This window comes from Cervus canadensis, chromosome 33 (assembly GCF_019320065.1).
Source record: "Cervus canadensis isolate Bull #8, Minnesota chromosome 33, ASM1932006v1, whole genome shotgun sequence".
Taxonomy (NCBI): Eukaryota; Metazoa; Chordata; class Mammalia; order Artiodactyla; family Cervidae; genus Cervus; species Cervus canadensis.
In genome coordinates, this window is record NC_057418.1 from 1,349,405 (window position 1) to 1,370,912 (window position 21,508).

General features: G+C 38.1%; 1 protein-coding gene across 4 annotated transcripts in view; it reads left to right on the forward strand.

Annotated features, from left to right (window-relative positions):
• Positions 1-21,508, forward strand: part of CEP162 (centrosomal protein 162) — a 117,701-nt gene that overhangs the window by 30,877 nt on the left and 65,316 nt on the right. For 3 of the 4 annotated variants that reach the window (XM_043457062.1, XM_043457059.1, XM_043457060.1), the window contains exons 9-13: positions 1,503-1,619; positions 11,168-11,359; positions 11,914-11,995; positions 18,790-19,072; positions 19,921-20,179. In XM_043457062.1, the coding sequence (XP_043312997.1) occupies positions 1,503-1,619; positions 11,168-11,359; positions 11,914-11,995; positions 18,790-19,072; positions 19,921-20,179 (933 nt within the window). The remainder of the gene's footprint in view (positions 1-1,502; positions 1,620-11,167; positions 11,360-11,913; positions 11,996-18,789; positions 19,073-19,920; positions 20,180-21,508) is intronic. The other variant, XM_043457061.1, reaches the window with a different exon arrangement.

Genomic DNA, 21,508 nt, shown 5'->3' on the forward strand with positions numbered 1-21,508 from the left:
TATGTGTGCTCAGTTGCCAAGTAGTGTACAACTCTTTGTGACCCTGTGAATCGTAGCCTACCATGCCCCTGTCCATGGGATTTTCCCAAGTAAGAATACTAGAGCCATTACTTCCTCCGAGGGATCTTCCCGACCCAGGGATCGAACCTGCGTCTCCTGGGTCTGCTGCATTGGCAAGGCAGATTCTCTACCCTGAGCCACCTGGGAAGCCCCACTCATGTTTATTGCAGGATTATTCACAATAGCCAAGACATGGCTAGAACGTACATGTCCATCAAAAGGTGAACGGACAAAGAAAATGTATTTATAGTTAAAAAAAGGAAATCCTGCCATTTGCAGCAAAATGGATAAATGTGAAGGTATTGCAGTAAGTGAAATAAGCAGATGAAGAAAGATGCATACTTATGTGTGCATACTTATATATGCATACTTATATTCTCACTTATATGTGGAATCTAAAAATGTCAGTATCCTAGAAACAGTAGAATTATGGTTACCAGGGGCTGGGCTTGTGGCATATGGAGGTTGGTTAAGGGGTACAAGTAAGTTATGGATATCTGATGTGCAACAGTGTGACTGCAATTAATGTTGTATACGTGAAACTCACTCAGAAGGAAGATCCTAAGTGTTCTCATCACATACACCAAAAAGGGTACATGGATATGTTAATTAGCTTGATTTGGTTGATTATTTTATAGTGTATCACTTCAGTTCAGTCAGTCAGTCATGTCCGACTCTTTGTGACCCCATGAACCGCAGCACGCCAGGCCTCCCTGTCCATCACCAGCTCCTGGAGTCTACCCAAACTCATGTCCATTGAATTGGTGATGCTGTCCAACCATCTCATCCTCTGTCGTCCCTTTCTCCTCCTGCCCTCAATCTTTCCCAGCATCAGGGTCTTTTCAAATGAGTCAACTCTTCGCGTCAGGTGGCCAAAGTATTGGAGTTTCAGCTTCAACATCAGTCCTTCCAATGAACATCCAGGACTGGTGTCCTTTAGGATGGACTGGTTGGATTTTATAGTGTATATGTTTATCAGATCAACAAGCCAGGGGGTACTCTTTTGCCCCCTTCTGATGCCTATGTCAGAAGCTTTCTCTATCTCCTTTATACCTTAATAAAACTTTATTACACAAAAAAAAAACAAACAAACAAAAAAAACAAGCCATAGATCTCAAATATATACAGTTTTTAATCAGCACTATGTGTCAATAAAATTAAGAGAAAAAGGTGGGTTTTTTCCTTTGGTTATTTTCCTCAGCCCTTTGCCTTTTACATATAAATATACGTTAGACCTGTATTTAAGCATAGATAAGTTTTGATGTAAGCCTACTGTGTTGTATATAAGAAGAAAATCATTCTTGTTCTAGGTATATAGTTACATATTCTTTATATGTAAACATTTATCTTTGTTTTTATAGATTGCATGTGATTTAAGTATTTTATTAATAAAACCATACAAGCTTATTTATATTCCTAATTTTTCTTTTATGTTATTCCAGTAGTGCTGCTTGATTCATTAGACTCTGTTGCGGAAGTCAACCTTGATGAACCGGATAGAACAAAAACTGAGCCAAAGGCTCTGCCGGATACGACTGATAATGAAATGATAGGAACAGGTAAGAATGGGAAACTATAGCTAGTCTCTAAACATGTAATATTTTGTGACTAGTTGACTTCATTTCTGGGGAAAATATGATATATAACAATATGTATAATTATATCAATAAGATTTTATATTTTGTATTGAAGTATAGTTGATTTATAAAGGGTTAGTTTCAGGAGTGATTCAGTTATACATGTAGACATAGATACTCACATGTGTGTATATATATTTTTAGACTCTTTTCTGTTATGCGTTATCACAAGATGTTGACTGTAGCTTCCCTGTGCTGTGCAGCGGGCCCTTGCTGTGTATCCATCTTGTACATGGTGTGTGTCTGTTCATCCCAGACTCCTCGTTCATTCCTCCCTCAGTAGCCAGAGTTTGTTTTCTGTGTCCCTGGGTCTGTTTCTGTTTTGTAAAAAAAGTTCATTTGTATCATTTTTTTAGATTCTGCATATAAGTACTCACATACAGTATTTCTCTTTCTCTTTCTGACTGACTTCACTTAGTATGATAATCTCTAAATTCATTTATGCTGCTTCAAATGACATTACTTCATTATTTTTCATGGCTGAGTAGTATTTCAGCACACGTGAACATGCGTGTGTGTGTGTGTGTGGATATACATCACATCTTTTTTATCCATTCATCTATTGGTAGACACCTGGGATGCTTTCGTGTTTTGAGTCTTGTAAATAGTGGTGCTATGATTATTGGGGTGCATGTATCTTTTTTGAATTAGAGTGTTCATCTTTTCTGGATACATGCCCAGGAGTTGGGATTGCTCAATAATATGGTAACTCTGTTTTTAGTTTTGTAGGCAACCTCTCTGCTGATTTCCATAGTGGCTTCAGCAGCTTACATTCCCACCAACTGTGTAGGAGGGTTGCCTTTTCTCCACACCATCAGCATTTATTATTTGTAGACTTTTTCATGATGGTCATTCTTCTTCATGGTGGTGTGAGGTGGTGTCACATTCTGGTTTTGACGTGGCGTTTCTCTAACAGCGATATTGCGCATCTCTTCATGTGCCTGTTGGCTGTCTGTGTGGCTGCTTTGCAGAAATGTCTGTTTACGTCTTCTGTTCGTTTTTGATTGTGGTTTTTTTTTTTTCTATTGATCTGTTTGTATATTTTGGAAATTAAGCCCTTGTCAGTTGCATCGTTTGCAAATATCTTCTCCCATTCTATAGGTTTATGGTTTCATTTTGTTTATGGATTCCTTTTGTGCAAAAAGCTTATATGTTTGATTTGGTTCCACTTGCTTATTTTTGCTTTTCTTTGTTTTGCCTTATGAGACCTAAGAAAACATTGATACAATTTATATTAGAGAATGTTTTGCCTGTTCTTTTCCACGAGTTTAATGGTGTCATGTCTTATGTTTAAGTCTTAAGCCATTTTGAGCTTATTTTTGTGTGTGGTGTGAGGGTGTGTTCTAATCTCATTGATTTGCATGAGACCAACCAGCTTTCCTAACACCACTTGTTGAGGAGACTATTTTTTTCTCTGTTGTATAGTCTTGCCTTTGTTGAAAATTAATTGACCACAGGTGTGGGAGTTATTTCTGGGCTTTCTATTCTGTTCCACTTATCCATGGGTCTGTTTTTATGCCAGTACCCGGCTGTTTTGATTACTATAGATTAGTGGTATTGTCTGAAGCCTGGAAGATATGCCTTCAACCTTTCTTTTTTTTCCTCACAGATTTGTTTTAGCAATTTTGTTGTGGTTCCATATAAATTTTAAGATTATTTGTCCTAGTTCTGTGAAAAATGTCATGGGTAATTTGATAGGGATCACATTAAATCTGTAAGTTGCTTTGCGTAGTATGGCTATTTTAACAATATTGTTTCTTCCAATGCAAGAGCATGGAGTAGCTTTCCGTTTCTTTAAATCATTTTTAATTTCCTTCATCGGTATTTTATAGTTCTCAGCATGTAAATCTTTTAGCTCCTTGGTCAGGTTTATTCCTCGGTACTTATTAAATAAGGGTGTCCCTGGTGGCTCAGAGGTTAAAGCACCTGTCTGCAGTGCGGGGGACCTGGGTTCCATCCCTGGGTTGGGAAGATTCCCTGGAGTGGGAAATGGCAACCCACTCCAGTATTCTTGCCTGGAGAATCCCATAGACAGAGGAGCCTGGTGGGCTACAGTCAATGGGGTCGCAAAGAGTTGGACGCGACTGAGCAACTTCACTTTCACTTTATTTATTAAATGCATTATTGAAAGGGATTTTTTTTTTATTTTTCTGATATTTCATGTTAGTGTAAAGAAATGCAACAGAGTTCTATAACCTTGTATCCTGCTACCTTGCTGAATTCATTTATTAGTTCTAATAGTTTTTATGTGGAGTCTTTAGCATTTTCTATATAGAGTATCATGTCATCTGCATGTAATGACAGTTTTACCTCTTTCCTTCCAGTTTGGATCCCTTTTGTTTCTTTTTCTTGTCTCATTGCTATGGCTCAGACTTCCAAAATATGTCAAATAGGAGAGGTGAGAGAGCATCCTTGTCTTGTTCCATATTTCAGTGGGAAGGCTTCCAGCTTTTCACTATTGAGTACTGTGTTGGCTGTGGGTTTGTCATAAATAGCTTTTATTGTGTTGATTTATGTTCTCTCTGTACCCACTATGGTGAGAGTTTTGATCATGAATTAATGTTCAGTTTTATCAGATGCTTTTTCTGCATCTATTGAGATGGTTATATGGTTTGTCTTTTCTTCTGTTGATGTGGTATATGTATCACATTGATTGATTTGTGTATGTTGAACCATCCTTGTCACCTTGGGCGGAATCCAACTTGATCATGGTGTCTGATCCTTTTTATGTACTGTTGGATTCTGTTTGCTAATACTTTGTCAAGGATTTTTGCATCTGTATTCATCAGAGATATTGGCCTGTAATTCTGTTTCTTGGTAGTGACTCTGTCTGGTTTTGGATCAAGGTAATGGCAGCTTCACAGAATGACTGTGGGCGATCCCCCTCCTCTTCAGACCCTTAGAAGATCTGGAGAAGAGTCGGTGCAAATTCTTTCTTGTGTCTTTGTTAGAATTCCCTAGTGAAGGCATCCAACCTGGACTTTTGTTTGTAGGGAGTTTTTTTTTAATTACAGGTTCTATTTCACTTCTAGTAATTGGTCTGTTCACATTATCTGTTTATTCTTGATTCAGTTTTGGTAGGCTGTATCAACAATAAAATTTTCAATCTCACATTTTCTACCTATTTTAACAAGTTAAATAGTCTGAACTTGCTAATGGTGACACTTTATGCCAATAGGCTGAGTAGAGTGTTTTAAAAGAAATACTTGTTATTAAATGCTGTTGATACAAAGTATGGTACTGAGATGAATATTAAATAATTTCCTGTGGCCCCCCCCCCCGCCCCCCAATTCTGTTAAAGTTGCTATATGTAGGAGGATTAAGACATTGTTATTGTGCTTCTTTCTGGGTAGGAAAAAGCTAGATCACATCCTGAAATTCTGAAATGTATAGGACCATCTAGACTTGACTAAAAGTTGTAGAGACCTTTAAGATAGTGCCTTTTCAAACTTTCTTAAAGCAGTGGAACTGTTACCTACCTCCCAAATGGAATCTTAGGTAGTACTCTCTATATAGATACAAAATGTATTTTACCAGTACAAATATAAATGTTTACATTTGTGACATTTACTTAAAAAGTTAGAACAGTAATGGTCTTTTGAAATTTTTAAAATTAAAAGTTACAGATACTTGTTACATTCTTATATCATCAAATTTCCAGTATGTTTATATATATTTTTATTGTATAATATGAAAATATTTTTGGTTTACCACATAAACAAGTGCAAATGGGATCTTTTCAGCTTGCTTTTGCAAGTCTTAGGTGACAATATGGTCAACTAAATCAACCCAGACACTAGTCAAAAAAAGAGCAATAGAAATGGTAAATCACTAGCCAACTCTGAACATCTGCTTGCATTTTAATTTTACTTTTTATTTCTCTATGGCAGTATAATATACTTTTATGGCAGTATAATATACTTGTAGTAGAATTCATAGTGCAGTTTGATGAATTTTCAAGTACTGAACACATTCATGTCACTGGCAACCAGATCAATAAACGAAGCATGATCAAAACCTCAAAGTCCACTCACATCTCTTTTTCTAGTCATTGCCATTCTAAGACTCACCACTGTCTTGTTTCCTTTACCTTCATGTTAAAATGTGAATATAACAGTTACAAAGTTAAAACAACAACAAAAAATTGCAACAGAAGTTATCCATCAAAACATTACTCTTTTACTTGTTATTGCCTGACTAAATATTCTGCCATGATGGAAGCGGGTGCTGGGCACATGTTCCTTAGTCATATTACTGTTTTTATTTAAATACTTGTCATATGTGCTCTGGTAGTCTGCTTGCACTGTTTTCAGTAAGTAGATATGGATTCTTTTAAAAGACAAGTGTAGAGCTACAGCTTTTCTGATCAGTGATACATTATAGGAGGTTCATTTATATACAGGATGGCCAGAGAAACTTTTTTCTAAGATATGCATGATAACAAAGCCAGAGGAAAGAGTTATCACTCTGCTCTTCATATTTTAAAATGAAAATTCAAACATCTGTGGAACCCATGATTTTCTCTGAATGAAAATCAGAGCAGTTTGAAAACTTCTGCTGTACATTATAAGAAGACTCAGAAATAAAAAACATTATTGCTGGAAATAGAAACTCTAATATGATCTGGGAAATTATGTAAAATTAAGAATTTTTGGTCTTATTTCTTAAACATTCTTGATTCTGAAATAATTTGGTGAGTCAGTTACTAGAAGAGTAGAGTGTGACCTTACTGTCTTTGGTCTTGGACTCATATTTCCAGCCTTGCCAGTTACCAGCTGGGTGACAATGGACAATTAGTGCATCAAAGCCTGTTTGCTCTTCTTTAAAATGACATCATTTGATGATCAATTGAGATTGTGTAGTGCCTAGCATACTGTTGCAGTTCAACAAGGAGGAGCAGCTCTGTGGTTCTCGTCACTTTCTATTTCAGTACTGTTAATGGTCAAACTATAATAAAGAACCTGAAGGCATAAATACCTTTTGGCTATGAAGTATTAAATTTACCTACTGTTTACAAAAGTACACTGGAAAATTTTCAAATCAGAGTCTGAGCTTGGATTAAGAACCGAACGTATCAGCAGCTTTGTTTGTTTACCATGCGTCTTCCAGCCTTAAGCAGGCTCAGTTTAGGTGATACATTGTCAAAGATTTTTATCTCTTTTTATTTTGATAATACTGTTCCTGAAACTTGTGCTTTACTGTCTTAAAAAGGTTGGAAACTGTAAAATGATGGTCAGATCTCGCCTTTTGCTTGTTGTCCTCTGTCTCAAGGGCAGGGGCCACGTTGTGCCGTGGTCACGTGACTGCAGCAGCCACAGGAGGACGGTGTTGGTTCACAGCCACACCCCTGCCTCTGCCCAGCAGTATCTGACACTTCCCTGCCTCTTGAAGTAGAAAATACAGTGGGTGTTTGACTTGTGGTAATACATAAAATACATGCAAGAAGTCAGCCCTTTTCTCTCTTTAAAATGCATAAAAAGGTTTTAACATAGAAAGGACCTGAGAAAATACTTGAAGAGATGGTAGCTGAGAACTTCCCAAACAAGGAAAGGAAACAGTCAGCCAAGGCCAGGAAGCACAGAGGATTCCCAGGCAGGGTAAACCCAAGGAGAAACATACCAAGACACACACTAATCAAACTGATACAAATTAAAGACAGAGGTAGACTATTAAAAGCAATAAGGGGAAAATGACAAATAACATGCAAGGGAGCTCCCATTAGGCTATCAACTGATTCCTCAACAGAAACTCTACAAGCCAGAAGGGAATGGCATGATATATTTAAAGTGATGAAAGGGAAGAACCTACAACCGAGAAAACCCAGGAAGACTCCTTAGGGTTTGATGGAGAAATCAAAAGCTTTCCATGTAAGCACAAGTTAAGACAATTCAGCACCACCAAACCAGCTTTACAACAAGTGCTAAAGGAACTTCTTTAGGCAAGAAACACAAGAGAAGGAAGAGACCTACAGAAAGTAAACCCAAAACAATTAAGAAAATGGTAATAGGGTCATACATATCAGTAACTACCGTAAATGTCAATAGATTAAATGCACCAACCAAAAGACGTAGACTGACTGGGTGGATGAAAACATCTGCGTGTATGCACCTCCACTTACCACATCACTCTGCTTGACACACCCCCATTGTATGTAATTATTTTATTTTGTCAAGTTAATCATGTTCCCATTATGGCTTCCAATTGCAATTATCTTTTGTTTTTTGTTTGGCTATTGATTGTGAAAACTGATAAACATCTTTTACTCTTGTGATTATGTAACTATTAATACCATTGTATCATAATTGGTCAATAGAAAAATAATAGAACTCTTTATCACCAAAAATAGGATCTAATAGAAAAACCTGTAATCACTTTTTAAAATCCAGATGCATATCAGAATTATCTTGAAGTTTTTTGAAAAAAATACAAATGCTCAAGTATTACTCTTTTTCTCCAGAGCTCCAGATATGTTTCTGATGAGCAGTCATGTTTAAAAACAACATGATGATCTTTTACTTTTATCTAGTATGTTTCACTTTTTCTATTTCATATTCAGTGCTCCCATTTCATTTAGTTTATGTTCTCCAATTTCTCCATCTTTTTGTTTTTTATGTTCTTTCTCAAGCCTTTATCAAGTATAGTAGAAAAGCTTTTGTATACATATATATAAATACATATAATGTATATATTTTAAAAAACTTATGAATTTTTGCCTAACTAAAAAAATTGTGACATTTTGATTCCACTTGTTTGACTTAGTATGAATAGAATGCTAGATTTCTAATTAAAGGGCTTCCCTGGTGGCTCAGATGGTAAAGAATCTGCCTGCAGTGTGGAAGACCTGGGTTCAATCCCTGGGTTAGGAAGATCCCCAGTATTCTTGCCTGGAGAATTTCCCAGGACAGAGGAGCCTGTCGGGCTACAGTCCATGGGGTCGTAAAGACAGAGAGACTGGTGGTCTACAGTCCATGGGGTCACAGAGAGTCTAAAAAATAGATAACGCAATAAGCAACAAAAGTTTACTGTATAACACAGGGAACTATAGTGAATATCTTGTAATAATCTATGATGGAAAATAATTTCAAAAATAATATGTGTGTTTGCATAACTGAATCACCTTGCTGTGCATCTGAAACACTGTAAGTCAACTATAGTTCAACAAAATATATATATATTCAAAAAAGGTCAACATCTATGACCCTGAAATTATTTTTAATATCAGTTGGATTAATGAATCAAATTAGGAGACAAGTACCTTTCCCTTGCTCTGTTTTCTGAGCAGCACCTAGTGCTTCTCCATCTTGCATTTCTAATTTTTAACTTTTAGGTAATTTGCTTTTCCACATGTTTGCTCAGCTGTTACTTTAAGCCAAAACCACTTCTTTCTGGCACCTCATGCCTGTTAAATTAGGTGTGAGCTCTCAGTACTGTGATGTTGTTTCCCTTTGGGATCATTTCTTTCATGCATACTCACCAGATACTTAAGCATCCAGGTGTTTCTCTAGAGGAGGCAAAATGTCTTCTGCCTTTTTCATTTCTTCATAAAAATTAATTCTCTTCTCCTTTTGAGTCTGATAGATGGTTTGGGGGAAAAAATATGCTAACTTTAGCAGGCAAGATTGTTTTCCTCAAGTCGTGCTGGACATGCCTGCCACTTAACTGTTAGTGATTCCAAACTGGTGGTATCCCCCACTTTTTAAATGTGTTTATCTATTTATTTACTTGGCGGCATTGGGTCTTAGCTGCAGCCTGTGGGATCTTCCGTGGTGGCGTACAGATTCTCTGGCTGTGGCGCACAGGCTCTGGAGGACGCAGGCTTCAGTAGTTAGAGCACTCAGGTTCTCTAGTTGTGGCACATGGGCTTGGTTGCCCTGCAGCATGTGGGGTCTTAGTTCCCCGACCAGGGATCAAACCTGCACCCCTTGCATTGCAAGGTGGATTCTTGACCACTGGACCTCCAGGGAAGTCTCCTTCACTTTTTTGTTTTTAGTTTATTTAAGCAAATTTATTCCACATTGGGCAGGCTCCAAACAGCAGTGGTGCCCTGATGACCTGAAGCAGCAGATGCAAAGCTATTCCATTGTGAGGCATTCTTACGTAATCACATGTGGTACTTGGCGCCCTCTTACATTGAGTTGAAACTAGTTCCTCAGAATTTTATGCTGTGTAATTTACAGATTATATAGAGAAAGAGGAAGCTGTACATATGCTCTTTTATTTTTAGGCATTAATTAATAGTCACAGTTATCAAGAGAACAAGAGTCTCATCACCCTATTTCTCTTGTTCTACTCTTCTATGATGCTTTTATTCTTCTAATTTTGAAAATTCTGTTCATAATGAAAAGTACAAAATGAGTAAGAAAATAGTCAGAAAAATCTTAGATCATCATTGTCATTAGATTCTTTGAATTCTTTTCTCCAGAGTTTATCAGTTGGTGGGAAGAGAAGGAGGTTAATAGGGACGGAAAAGTGAACCGTGACAGAGGTTCTCTGTTGGGGATAACTGATCACGCCACAGCCAAAGTAGCAGATACTGGGAGCAGAACAGATTTTGTCGGGGAATGTAACTAATTTACTTGAGGATGTATTAGATGTGATTTGCTTATAGAAAAGTCTACATGTCTGTTAGGAAGTTCAGTGTTCAGAAAAGAGACAGAAGATAGATTAAACAGAAGACAGGTTTGGGAGTCAAATGTTTATGGGCAGTTACTAAGCAAAGGGTGTTAGTGAAATTATCCATCACCGCCCCCCCCCCACCCATAAAAAAGAGAAGTTTGAAAATAGAGAGCTGAAGATGGAGCCCTGAGATGAGCTATTTACCACAGAAGGTGGAAAAGCAGCCATCAGAGCAGTGAGAAGAACAAGAAGGTGTCATACAGAAGACACAGCCCCCAGGAAAAGAGCAGGGTCACATGTCTCACAGGGCAAAGAAAAACTTTCAGGCTGAAGAAAGTTAAAGGCTGGGTTTGTCTACTAGGAAGTTATTTTTTTTTTTTTTTTATTATAGCAGCTTTAGCAGGGTTTTGAAACACACTGGACTGCAAAGTTAGAGGACTGAATTTCAGTTGAAGAAATAAAGAATACTAGATGGCTGGTGGCTCCGGAAAGCAGAGAGAGAGAAAGGTCGGGGGGGAGGGCGTGTGGAGCAGAGGAGAGGCAGAATCTTTGAAAACTTTTTGTGTTTGAGAAACTTAGGAGTAGTTTTCTCCAGCGCAGAGAGGTTGTATAGGGATAGTGGGCAGAGATGGTTTCACAGGTAGCCTGTCGGAACACAGTTCAGCCTGCTGAAAGAGTCCCCAGGCCTGCTGAGATTGCACGCCGGCAGGCTGTGGCTGCCCGTTACTGAGGTCTGTATTTCACTGTGTCATGTCGGCATTGTCCTACAGCTTAACAGATGAACGGAGAACTTAGTGTTTTATGTTTCTCATGTATTTGTGTGGTTATGCTAGAGATTACGTTTATCTCAACAGGTATTTCTTACGGACAAAGCAACAGTGACATTGAAGCTTTACATCAGGCTTATTGTCACATAGCCCGTTCTTTGGGAGATGCAGATGAACAAAGAACTGAGAGCAATGCAGCAGAAAATACCAAGAGCTCAACAAAAGATCATCCTCAAGAAAATGAAGGCTCCTCTAAAAACATCTCTACTACAGAGTCGGGTAAAAGCGTCTTTGTTTGAGCCTCTCTGAGCTGTTTTCAGTATGTATAATTTAAATACAATTGGCTATAGTAGTGATTTCTCAATATCTGAATTTAAAAGTTTGTTTAAATAAATCTGGGAATTACCCTTTTAACTATAAAGTTAGCATCGAAAATAGGTTAAAATTTTAATTCCTCCACTAATATGCTTTGACCAAATTAAGAAATCTCTTGAATATTTTCACTTTTTTTAATACTTTTCCATGAACATATAGTAATGTTATTTTATTTTAATGGAGAACAGTTTTGGGGAATCAACTAAATACATAATGTTTGTGGATATACCCATACACATATACTTAGAAAGAGGGAAAGAAAGTAGATATATATTTCAAATATAAATACCAAAGATTTTTTTGGTACAAATAAGTTTACAGTGGGAACCTGGGATTATTATATGTATCATTTTGTTAACTATGTCAATCAGAGAAAATGTGATTTTGGTGGTATTAGATGTTAAATTAAGCAATTTACATAACATTTTTGGTTGCTGTTTTAACTTTTCTTCCCTCAGATCTGCCCACAGTAGAGGAGCTGATGAAGCCTATCAGAATAGATTCCTTTGGGGTCAGTGGTTTTGATTTACAATCCGTCAGGTATGAGTTTCTTGGAATGGGTTGTGTAGGTTGTTTGTTTATTGTTTTGTCACTGCAAACTTCTAGAATCATTTGTTCTACCTAACGATTCCTAGTGAATAATTAAAGGTAGCTGGTATGAGTCCTGTTTTCTTTTCCTATTAATCTTTACTCAGTTTATCATAATTCATCTAGTTCTAAAATAAAAAAATAAACAATTGCTGCTAAAAACTTGCTGCCCTTAGGTGGGTGGTCCTAAAGATTTTCACTGAAAAATAAAATCCCTTCAGCTCTAAATAGTTCAGGGACAGCTGATTCGAACACTGAGCGTGAACATGAATTTTATTCTTTGTGTGAGTCATCTACTCGCTTCCTTATAAACCAGTAAATTCTGCACTTAGTCACAGACTAGCCGTCATCTCCCAGGGTGAGATCTTGGGTCACAAGAGAAATGGGCTTCACAAAAATCTCCAGCACCAGTACGTTTTAATGACAGCTTACAGGACCTGGCTGTCATCCACCAGCACAGAGAATCATATCAGTCACCTTGTCGTAGGACAGCTTGGCACGCATGCAGCACCAAGAGTGTCGCATCTGTTATCTCGTGAGATCTTCGTAACAAATAGGTCAGCATCTTTATCCCCGCCGTTCAAGTGATGCACGCGAGGTAAGCAGACTTAACTGGTAGAGCTCTCACGGGAACCAGGCCATGATGACAATAACAGCTAACATTTTAATCACATGCTTACTGTGGACCCGGTGCTGTGCACAGCTCTTTACCTATCAGACTTTATTTAATCTTACAGCGATTCCATGAAGTCTGTTCTATTATCATCCTCATTTCATAGATTAGAAACTGGGGCTTACGGGAGGGGGGAGGGGGGATCGGGATGGGGAATACGTGTAAATCTATTGCTGATTCATGTCAATATATGACAAAACCCACTGAAAAAATAAATTAATTAATTTAAAAAAAAAAAAAAAGAAACTGGGGCTTAAAGAGGTTAAATCAATTTCTCCAGATCATATGGCCATGACCCAGGAACACACTCAGATTGTCAGATTTTATCTCCATAAAATATTTCTGTGAAAAGCCTGTCATCTGTTCATGTATTCACTTGTTCATTTGTGTTTTAACAGACAAGTTTTTCAGCCCCTCTTTGAACTCCATCTTCATCATGTAAATCCACTTGCAGTGATTTCTTGGTCTTTTTCCTACGTTTGTGCTAGTTGAGACAATTCAGTGTAGTTTATACTAAAACTTGTCTGGTTTTGTTGCTAAGCCGTGTCCAACTCTTGTGGCTCAGTGGACGGTAGCCTGCCAGGCTCCTCTGTCAATGGGATTTTTCAGACAAAAATATGGAGTGGGTTGCCATTTCCTCCTCCAGGGGATTTTCCCTACCCTGGGTTGAACCCTGGTCTCCTGCAAAGCAGGCAGATTCTTTACCAACTGGGCTATTAAGGAAGCCCATCTACTTGAATACTAAGTCTAGATTCTTCCACTGATATGCAGTGCTAGTTAATAGTTTTAAAAGGCAGTTGTGCTCACATAATCGTTGCTGTTTTGGGCTATGCTAGTGTTACTGAAGAGGTTTTTTTTGTTTGTTTTTTTACACATCTTGTGTCTTTGTTGGCTTCAGTTCAGTGAAGTCGCTCAGTTGTGTCCAACTCTGTTGTGACTCCATGGACTGCAGCATGCCAGGTCTTCCTCTCCATCATCAACTCCCAGAGTTGACCCAAATTCATGTCCGTTGAGTCAGTGATGCCATCCAACCATCTCATCCTCTGTCGTCCCCTTTACCTCCTGCCTTCAATCTTTCCCACCATCAGGGTCCTTTCAAATGAGTCAGCTCTTCGCATCAGGTGGCCAAAGTATTGGAGTTTCAGCTTCAACATCAGTCCTTCCAATGAACCCCCAGGACTGATCTCCTTTAGGATAGACTGGTTGGATCTCCTTGCACTCCAAGGGACTCTCAAGACTCTTCTCCAACACCACAGTTCAGAAGCATCAATTCTTTGGCAGTCAGCTTTCTTTATACTCCAACTCTCACATTCATACATGTATGCTGGAAAAACCATAGCCTTGACTAGACGGACCTTTGTTGGCAAAGTAATGTCTCTGCTTTTTATATGCTGTCTAGGTTGGTTATAACTTTCATTCCAAGGAGTAAGCGTGTTTTAATTTCATGACTGCATTCACCATCTGCAGTGATTTTGGAGCCCCAAAAAATAAAGTCTGCCAGTTTCCACTAATTCCCCATCTATTTGCCATGAAGTGATGGGACCAGATGCCTTGATCTTAGTTTTCTGAATGTTGAGCTTTAAGCCAACTTTTTCACTCTCCTCTTTCACTTTCATCAAGAGGCTTTTCAGTTCTTCTTCACTTTCTGCTATAAGGGTGGTGCCATCTGCATATCTGAGGTTATTGATATTTCTCCCGGCAATCTTGATTCCAGCTTGTGTTTTTCATCCAGCCAGTGTTTCTCATGATGTACTCTGTATATAAAGTAAATAAGAAGGGTGTCAATATACAGCCTTGACGTACTCCTTTTCCTATTTGGAACCAGTCTGTTGTTCCATGTCCAGTTCTAACTGTTGCTTCCTGACCTGCATACAGATTTCTCAAGAGGCAGGTCAGGCGGTCTGGTATTCCCATCTCTTTCAGAATTTTCCACAATTTATTGTGGATCCACAGAGTCAAAGGCTTTGGCATAGTCAATAAAGCAGAAATAGATGTTTTTATGGAACTCTCTTTTTTTTTTAATTTGTTTTTATTAGTTGGAGGCTAATTACTTTACAATATTGTAGTAGTTTTTGTCATACATTGACATGAATCAGCCATGGATTTACATGTATTCCTCATCCCGATCCCCCCTCCCACCTCCCTCTCCACCCAGTTCCTCTGGGTCTTCCCAGTGCACCAGGCCCGAGCACTTGTCTCATGCATCCAGCCTGGGCTGGTGATCTGTTTCACACTTGATAATATACATGTTTTGATGCTGTTCTCTTGAAACATCCCACCCTCGCCTTCTCCCACAGAGTCCAAAAGTCTGTTCTGTACATCTGTGTCTCTTTTTCTGTTTTGCATATAGGGTTATCATTACCATCTTTCTAAATTCCATATATATGCGTTAGTATACTGTATTGGTCTTTATCTTTCTGGCTTACTTCACTCTGTATAATGGGCTCCAGTTTCATCCATCTCATTAGAACTGATTTTTGATGATCCAGCGGATGTCAGCAATTTGATCTTGGCTCCTCTGCCTTTTCTAAATCCAGCTTGAACATCTGGAATTTCATGGTTCATGTATTGCTGAAGCCTGGCTTGGAGAATGTTGAGCATCACGTTCCTAGTGTGTGAGATGAGTGCAATTGTGCGGTAGTTTGAGGATTCTTTGGCATTGCCTTTCTTTGGGATTGGAATGAAAACGGACCTTTTCCAGTCCTGTGGCCACTGCTGAGTTTTCCAAATTTGCTGGCATATTGAGTGCAGCACTTTCACAGCATCATCTTTTAGGATTTGAAATAGCTCAACTGGAATTCCATCCCCTCCACTAGCTTTGTTCATAGTGATGCTTCCTAAGGCCCACTTGACTTCACATTCCAGGATGTCTGGCTCTAGGTAGCATCATTTTAGTAATGTGGATTCTAGTATGGATTTTTGCATTTGTGTTTAAGAGCTGAAAACAAGTGTACTTACATTAAGGGCATAACAATAATCATAGAAATGTCAGTAGTATAAACCCTAGTATACTTATCAAAAAACATTTTATAGTAAACTAGGATAAGTAATTCTAGCTGCTGTAACAACAGAAAAAAATCCCTTGAAATTTTAACAGTTTAGCACCATCAAAAGTGTATTTCTTGCCCACGTCATAATTCCATGTATCTCAGTGGAGTTGGGGTGGGACTCTGGTCCACATAGTCAGTTTAGGGACCCAGGCTGTTTCAGTCATCAACACACAGCTTTAAGGTTCTCATGACTTCATGTAGAGAGTCTATAAGGAGAGAAAAAAGATGGTTTAGCATACTTCCTTTTAACTGCCTCAACAGAAATGTTACATCACTTCAGTCTATGTTCTATTGGTAAGAACCAGCACCTCTAGCCAACAAGATCCAAAAGGAATGGAAAATGGTTTGCTTTTGTACCCAGAAAGAAAGTCAGTGCATTTGGTAGGCATCTAGCCTATCTCCACCAGAATCTCCACTTCTGTCAAATATCCATTCCACTCTTCTTCATACAAAGACGTATTTCACACAAAGACCTACTCAGCTCCTCCCCAAAGCAAACAGCCAGAAGTCCTATTTAAGACTGTATTCATCTGAAAGGCCAGAATTTCTAGGTGAAGCACAGTTCTCTTCATCAGGTTTGAATATAACTCCTCATTATCTGCTAATCAATGAATTAAAAAGACAAGTTCATACTTCCTTACGCACACCCCTCCCATTGAGAAAGGAAAAGTATGAGAAGAAAGTAATAGCCATCAGTAATGCAACTCTGAAATCCACTGAAAGACCTCATAAGGAATTTTCCTTAATTACGCCATGATTCTGCTCTTAAGGAGGAACTACCAAGTAACTATTGTTTCATATAGCTCTTGGTTCCAATCCTTGAAGAATTTGTCTTGTATTTTATCACCGTTGGCTTCAACTGAAGTGGTTTTCAGGGGGAAGGTATGCCCTTGGAGGAGGTGATCATTTCTCCATCTGCTTTCTGCCTGCAGGTGGTTTTAAGGCTCCCAAACAAGTCTCTAGCCTTTTTCTTTTTTTGAGAAGAGTTGTGGTTTCTTTGTCATTACAGTTCCTTCAGAAAGTTTATTAGGCTTCTGATGTACTTGGTTCCAGTTAGTCCCATGTGCCAGTAACTACACTTAACGTTCTTTGCTAGACAAAGGCTTTAAATCTGTCTTATGTCTGCTTCCTTATTTCCTCTGTTTTTTTCTCTCTCAGTTGCAGCTGTCTGAATATATTATTAGGAACAGTAACCTCAAGTTTGAAGATGACACTTAGAATAATATTATATTTGCCAAGGGACTGCGTCACTCTTTTCAACCAAAAAGTCTCATTGGTATCTTGCTTTTTCATAGCATTTTGTAATGCTGAATCTTACTGTTTGAGTTTAGACACTGAGAGTGAACCTAAGACACCTTAAATGCCCAGACTTTGTTCCCTCTGATTTCTTCTTAACAAACCAACCCATTCTATCTTGAAATTATTTTTTTCTCATAATATCTTGTCAAAAGTAGCTAGTGGTAGCTGGCACTTAAAAACTGCCTGTTCTCTCCTACTATTTTCTTAGTACCCTAGACTGGGTAGCCATGTGGTCTGCCTTATAAACTATTGTAGGTGACAGTTTAGCAAATGTTCTGTTACCATAAAGCATGGGTTGTTACCTCTCCAGCCTCTGTATCAATTTCCTTGCCACCTAAAACCCACCTACTAAGCCTCACATTTTAGATTCTTGTCATTGTAGCACTCACATTCTAAAGACAAGAACTAGTGTGTGGCCCCATTTAGACTGAAGGCAGTGATGAAATGTAGTTCAGTCGGTTCACAGCAAGAAAGGGGAACGATTATGATAATAATCGGATTCTGCTACCGTTAAGAAGGAAAGAACTGTTACCGACATGCTTTCTGATTATTCCAGCTACTTCAAGTATTTCTAACAATTATTAAGAAGCCAATTTATCTTATGTGAAAATGGTAGCCTCTTAAACTTTCCTTTTATCTTATTTTACAAATGTAAAAATCAAGTAACCTAATGGGCCATGATCTAGTAATTCAAAAATGACAATATACATATTTCTGGAACTCCCATCATATGCCAATATTTAATCATATTTATAATATTTCTTTAAGGGATAGTTTCCATATTTTAAAAATCTACTGATCTGAAATGTAACATTGCATTTAAGTGTTTTAAAATAAAGGAATGATTCTATTTTAAAGTCCTAGTGATTTTTCTTGTTTCACTTAAAAAATTTCCTGTACTGTGGATGAAATTATTCATTTTAATATTTATGTTTTATGCCTTAATTTAAATTATGGTTACTTCTTAATTTCTTCTGCTCTGTGTACTTAGTTGCTCAGTCATGTCTGACTCTTTATGACCCCATGGACTGTAGCCCCCCAGGCTCTTCTGTTCATGGGATTCTCCAGGCAAGAATACTGGAGTGGGTTGCCATGCTCTCCTCCAGGGGATCTTCCCAACCCAGGGATCAAACCCAGGTCTCTGGCATTGCAGGCAGATTCTTTACCAGCTGAGCCACCAGGGAAGCCCAAGAATACTGGAATGGGAAGCCTATCCCTTCTCCAGGGGATCTTCCTCAACTAAGAATTGAACCAGGGTCTTCTGCATTGCAGGAGGATTCTTTACCAGCTGAGCTACCAGGGAAGCTAGAAATGTGTAAAATATGTTTCCTGCCTCAAATGCATGTTGACTTTATGAGCTATATTACAAGAAGGCCATTTAGAAATTCATTTTTAAATTTTTCTTGGACAGGAGCAATCTCAGTCTTGTTTGGTTTGTCTTTCCTTTGAAGTAGGTCTCAGAGTCAACCATGAAGTCCCTTATGCAGCATTGAAATTACTATTTTAAAACAATTATGTGATGCTGTAAGTTTACTGTCTTAAACCAGAATTATAAATAATATGTTTAACAGTAACCTAATTTAAGCTTTTACAAATATTAAGTATATTTAATATTATATATTAATGTAAATATGTTTTTATATAATATGTATACAAATATTAATAAACCTGATATTTGAGGACTTACATAGGGTTCATTCTCTGTGTCCTGTTTTGTTTTATAGCTATAAGAAACTGGCTGAGAATAAAGAAACTGAATTTGTTAGCCCTTTACCCCTTAAGATTAACCCAAATGTTGTGTCTCAAGAAGCACAAACTGTGAGCCAATTTCTGGACAAAAATGAAGAGAATGTAGTTTTAGAAAAGGCAACAGATGAAGGTACAGAAAATAACTATCCAAGAGTAAATACTGTGGAAGAACAAATAGATAAAATGTACCTTGATATTTTGAAGAAAAAAATATCTGTTGGTGCTTCATTATTACCTCAGGATGACAAAACACATAAGGTAAGTTTTTATAATTTGAATTGATTTGACATACTGATAAATGAAGCTATGTAAATACTGTTGAGAAGTGTGTGTTTCCTAAGTTAGCGGGATCGCGCACACACTGACCTCCACATAACTCCTGGACATCTGTGAGCAGCATCTATTATAACACTCTGCGGTCCCCAAATTTAAAAACGCCACTGTAGCATTAGCTCTCTTTTAGAAGGCATTCTGTATATTTACACTTTTTAGTAAACGCAGTCTAGCGCTTGAGCAGCAGACTCTGCGCTCACCATCCTAGTGCTTTGCGGTCCCCTCGTAGTCTGTGTGGTACAACAGTGGGCACGTTGGCGTTCCCTACACGTGCTGCTCACAGCCCTTGAGAAACTTACATTTCACTGTTCCTTTTTTCTCTGCTCTTGATTTATTCTGATTATGTATAATCAGACCATGACCACAGTATTCCATTTTTATTTTACAGTTTTGAGTTCTGTGTTTACCATAAACTATCACCTTATAGAACAAGGCAGGGTACTAATAAATTTTTACATTGAGAGCTCTGAAGAAAAAAGAAGATTTTTGTCATTTCAAAACTTGTTCTTCTCTGCTTTCCTCCATGTTCATTCATTGCTTTCTGGCAAGCTTATTTTGTTTTATTATTTTGCTTTGTCTTACTCTTGATTTTGAAAATGTTGGTTCCAAATATTAAAATTCTGATGAATTTAATTTAGAGGACTTTAATATAATGGTTTGCCTTCTATGAATTATGTTCTTTAGTTATCAATATGATTTTACTACCTGTTAATCTTATTTGTAACTGTAGTTGAAGTTTATTTAAGTACTAAAGAGTTTGTACTTGTATGCAGACTTTAAGATCTCAGCTTGATTCTGGAGAAGGGACTGTAACTGGTAAACAGCTACCATACAAGAAGGCCAGAAGTGCACCTCCTTTATTTAAAAGAAAACCCCAGAGTGGATTATATGCATCAGTTAGGAGTTCAGGGTATGGCAAACCCAGTTCACCATTCAAGACATTTTCTAATCTTGAAAAGAAAACTTCAAAGGATATCATGAAGAGCAAAAACTTGAGATCTCTTCCTGCCTCAAATCAAAGTAGGAAAAAAGGTAATCATTCTGTACATATAGTATATTATTTTCCTTGTTCTCTGCTTTCCTTGTTTCCTTTCTCCTTCTATGAACTTTACTTATTAATAGGAAAAAAATGAGTTGTAAGTCATTACATTCCTTTTCTGAAAGATTCAATTCTGTTGAGTTCAGGAGGTTTTTCATCATTAGTTCTAGGTCTTTCTGAAAGAAACCCAGGAAGTATAGGAAGTGAATATAAAATAGGAGAGTCCAACTCCTCCTCATCTGGCTGGCTTTGTAATATCCAAAATGTTTGCAAGAGCAGAGCCATCAATTCAGAATCAAGTGGCAATGTACAGGTGAAGGTTGATCCGGAAAGAAATATCTGGGTATTAGTTCAGACTTTGGAACTAATGGAGACTTTGGAGAGTCAGGATGTTTTCTGGATCACAGAATGCCTGCTTCTGTACGTCACAGTTCAGGTCGGTTCAGTTCGGTCTCTCTGTCATGTCCGGCTCTCTGCGACCCTATGGACTGCAGCACACGAGGCTCTCCTGTCCATCACCAACTCCCGGAGGTTGTTCAGACTCATGTCCATTGAATCGGTAATGCCATCCAACCATGTCACCCTCTGTCGTCCCCTTCTCCTCCCACCTCTCGTCACAGTGCCTCCTAATCTAGTTATTTCCTTATGTAGTCATTTGTTAATATGTTGGCAGTAGGCAAGGGTAATTTTCCACTTAGAAGCCCATGCTGCTAGTAAAAGAAATAGAGATGTTTGACTTAGACCCACATTTCTGTTGCCTTTGGACTTCATTGGGGAAGGGAGAGCAATAGAGCCAGAAGCATTTTGTCCTTTTCTGTATGATTAAATCAAATAGGTGACCAGTTCCATCATTGCTACCTGGTAACAATAGTTGTCAGAGGAGAAATAACCTCATTGGAAAATTTGCTTCTGCCTTAGAGTGTCTTCCCTTGCCTTTCCCTGCAACTGTCAATTTCAGAACCACTTTGACTGTATTTAAAATTCTTTCACATCAAAGATTCTTTTCTTCTGTCTATGCTTATGCATATTCGCTGCAGAAACTCCTGCGTGTAAGCTGGAAAGGCTGGGGCTGACCCGTGTGAGCAGGGTAACAGCAGTCACGGGTGGGTCTTCTGGAGACACAGAATTGTAATTGCTGGCTTAATGCAAGCATCCTTTCCTCCTGTTCTCAACCTGTGGACCTCTAATCCCTTCCTCTAAGAAGTCTCCTGTGGTTTTGTTTTCTCTCACTTTTCTGTGAAACAACTAGAGGGAAGGAGAAAGGCAAGCATGTGAACGAACAGACAAAACATTTTATAATAGAGCACACTTTGTAAGTTCTT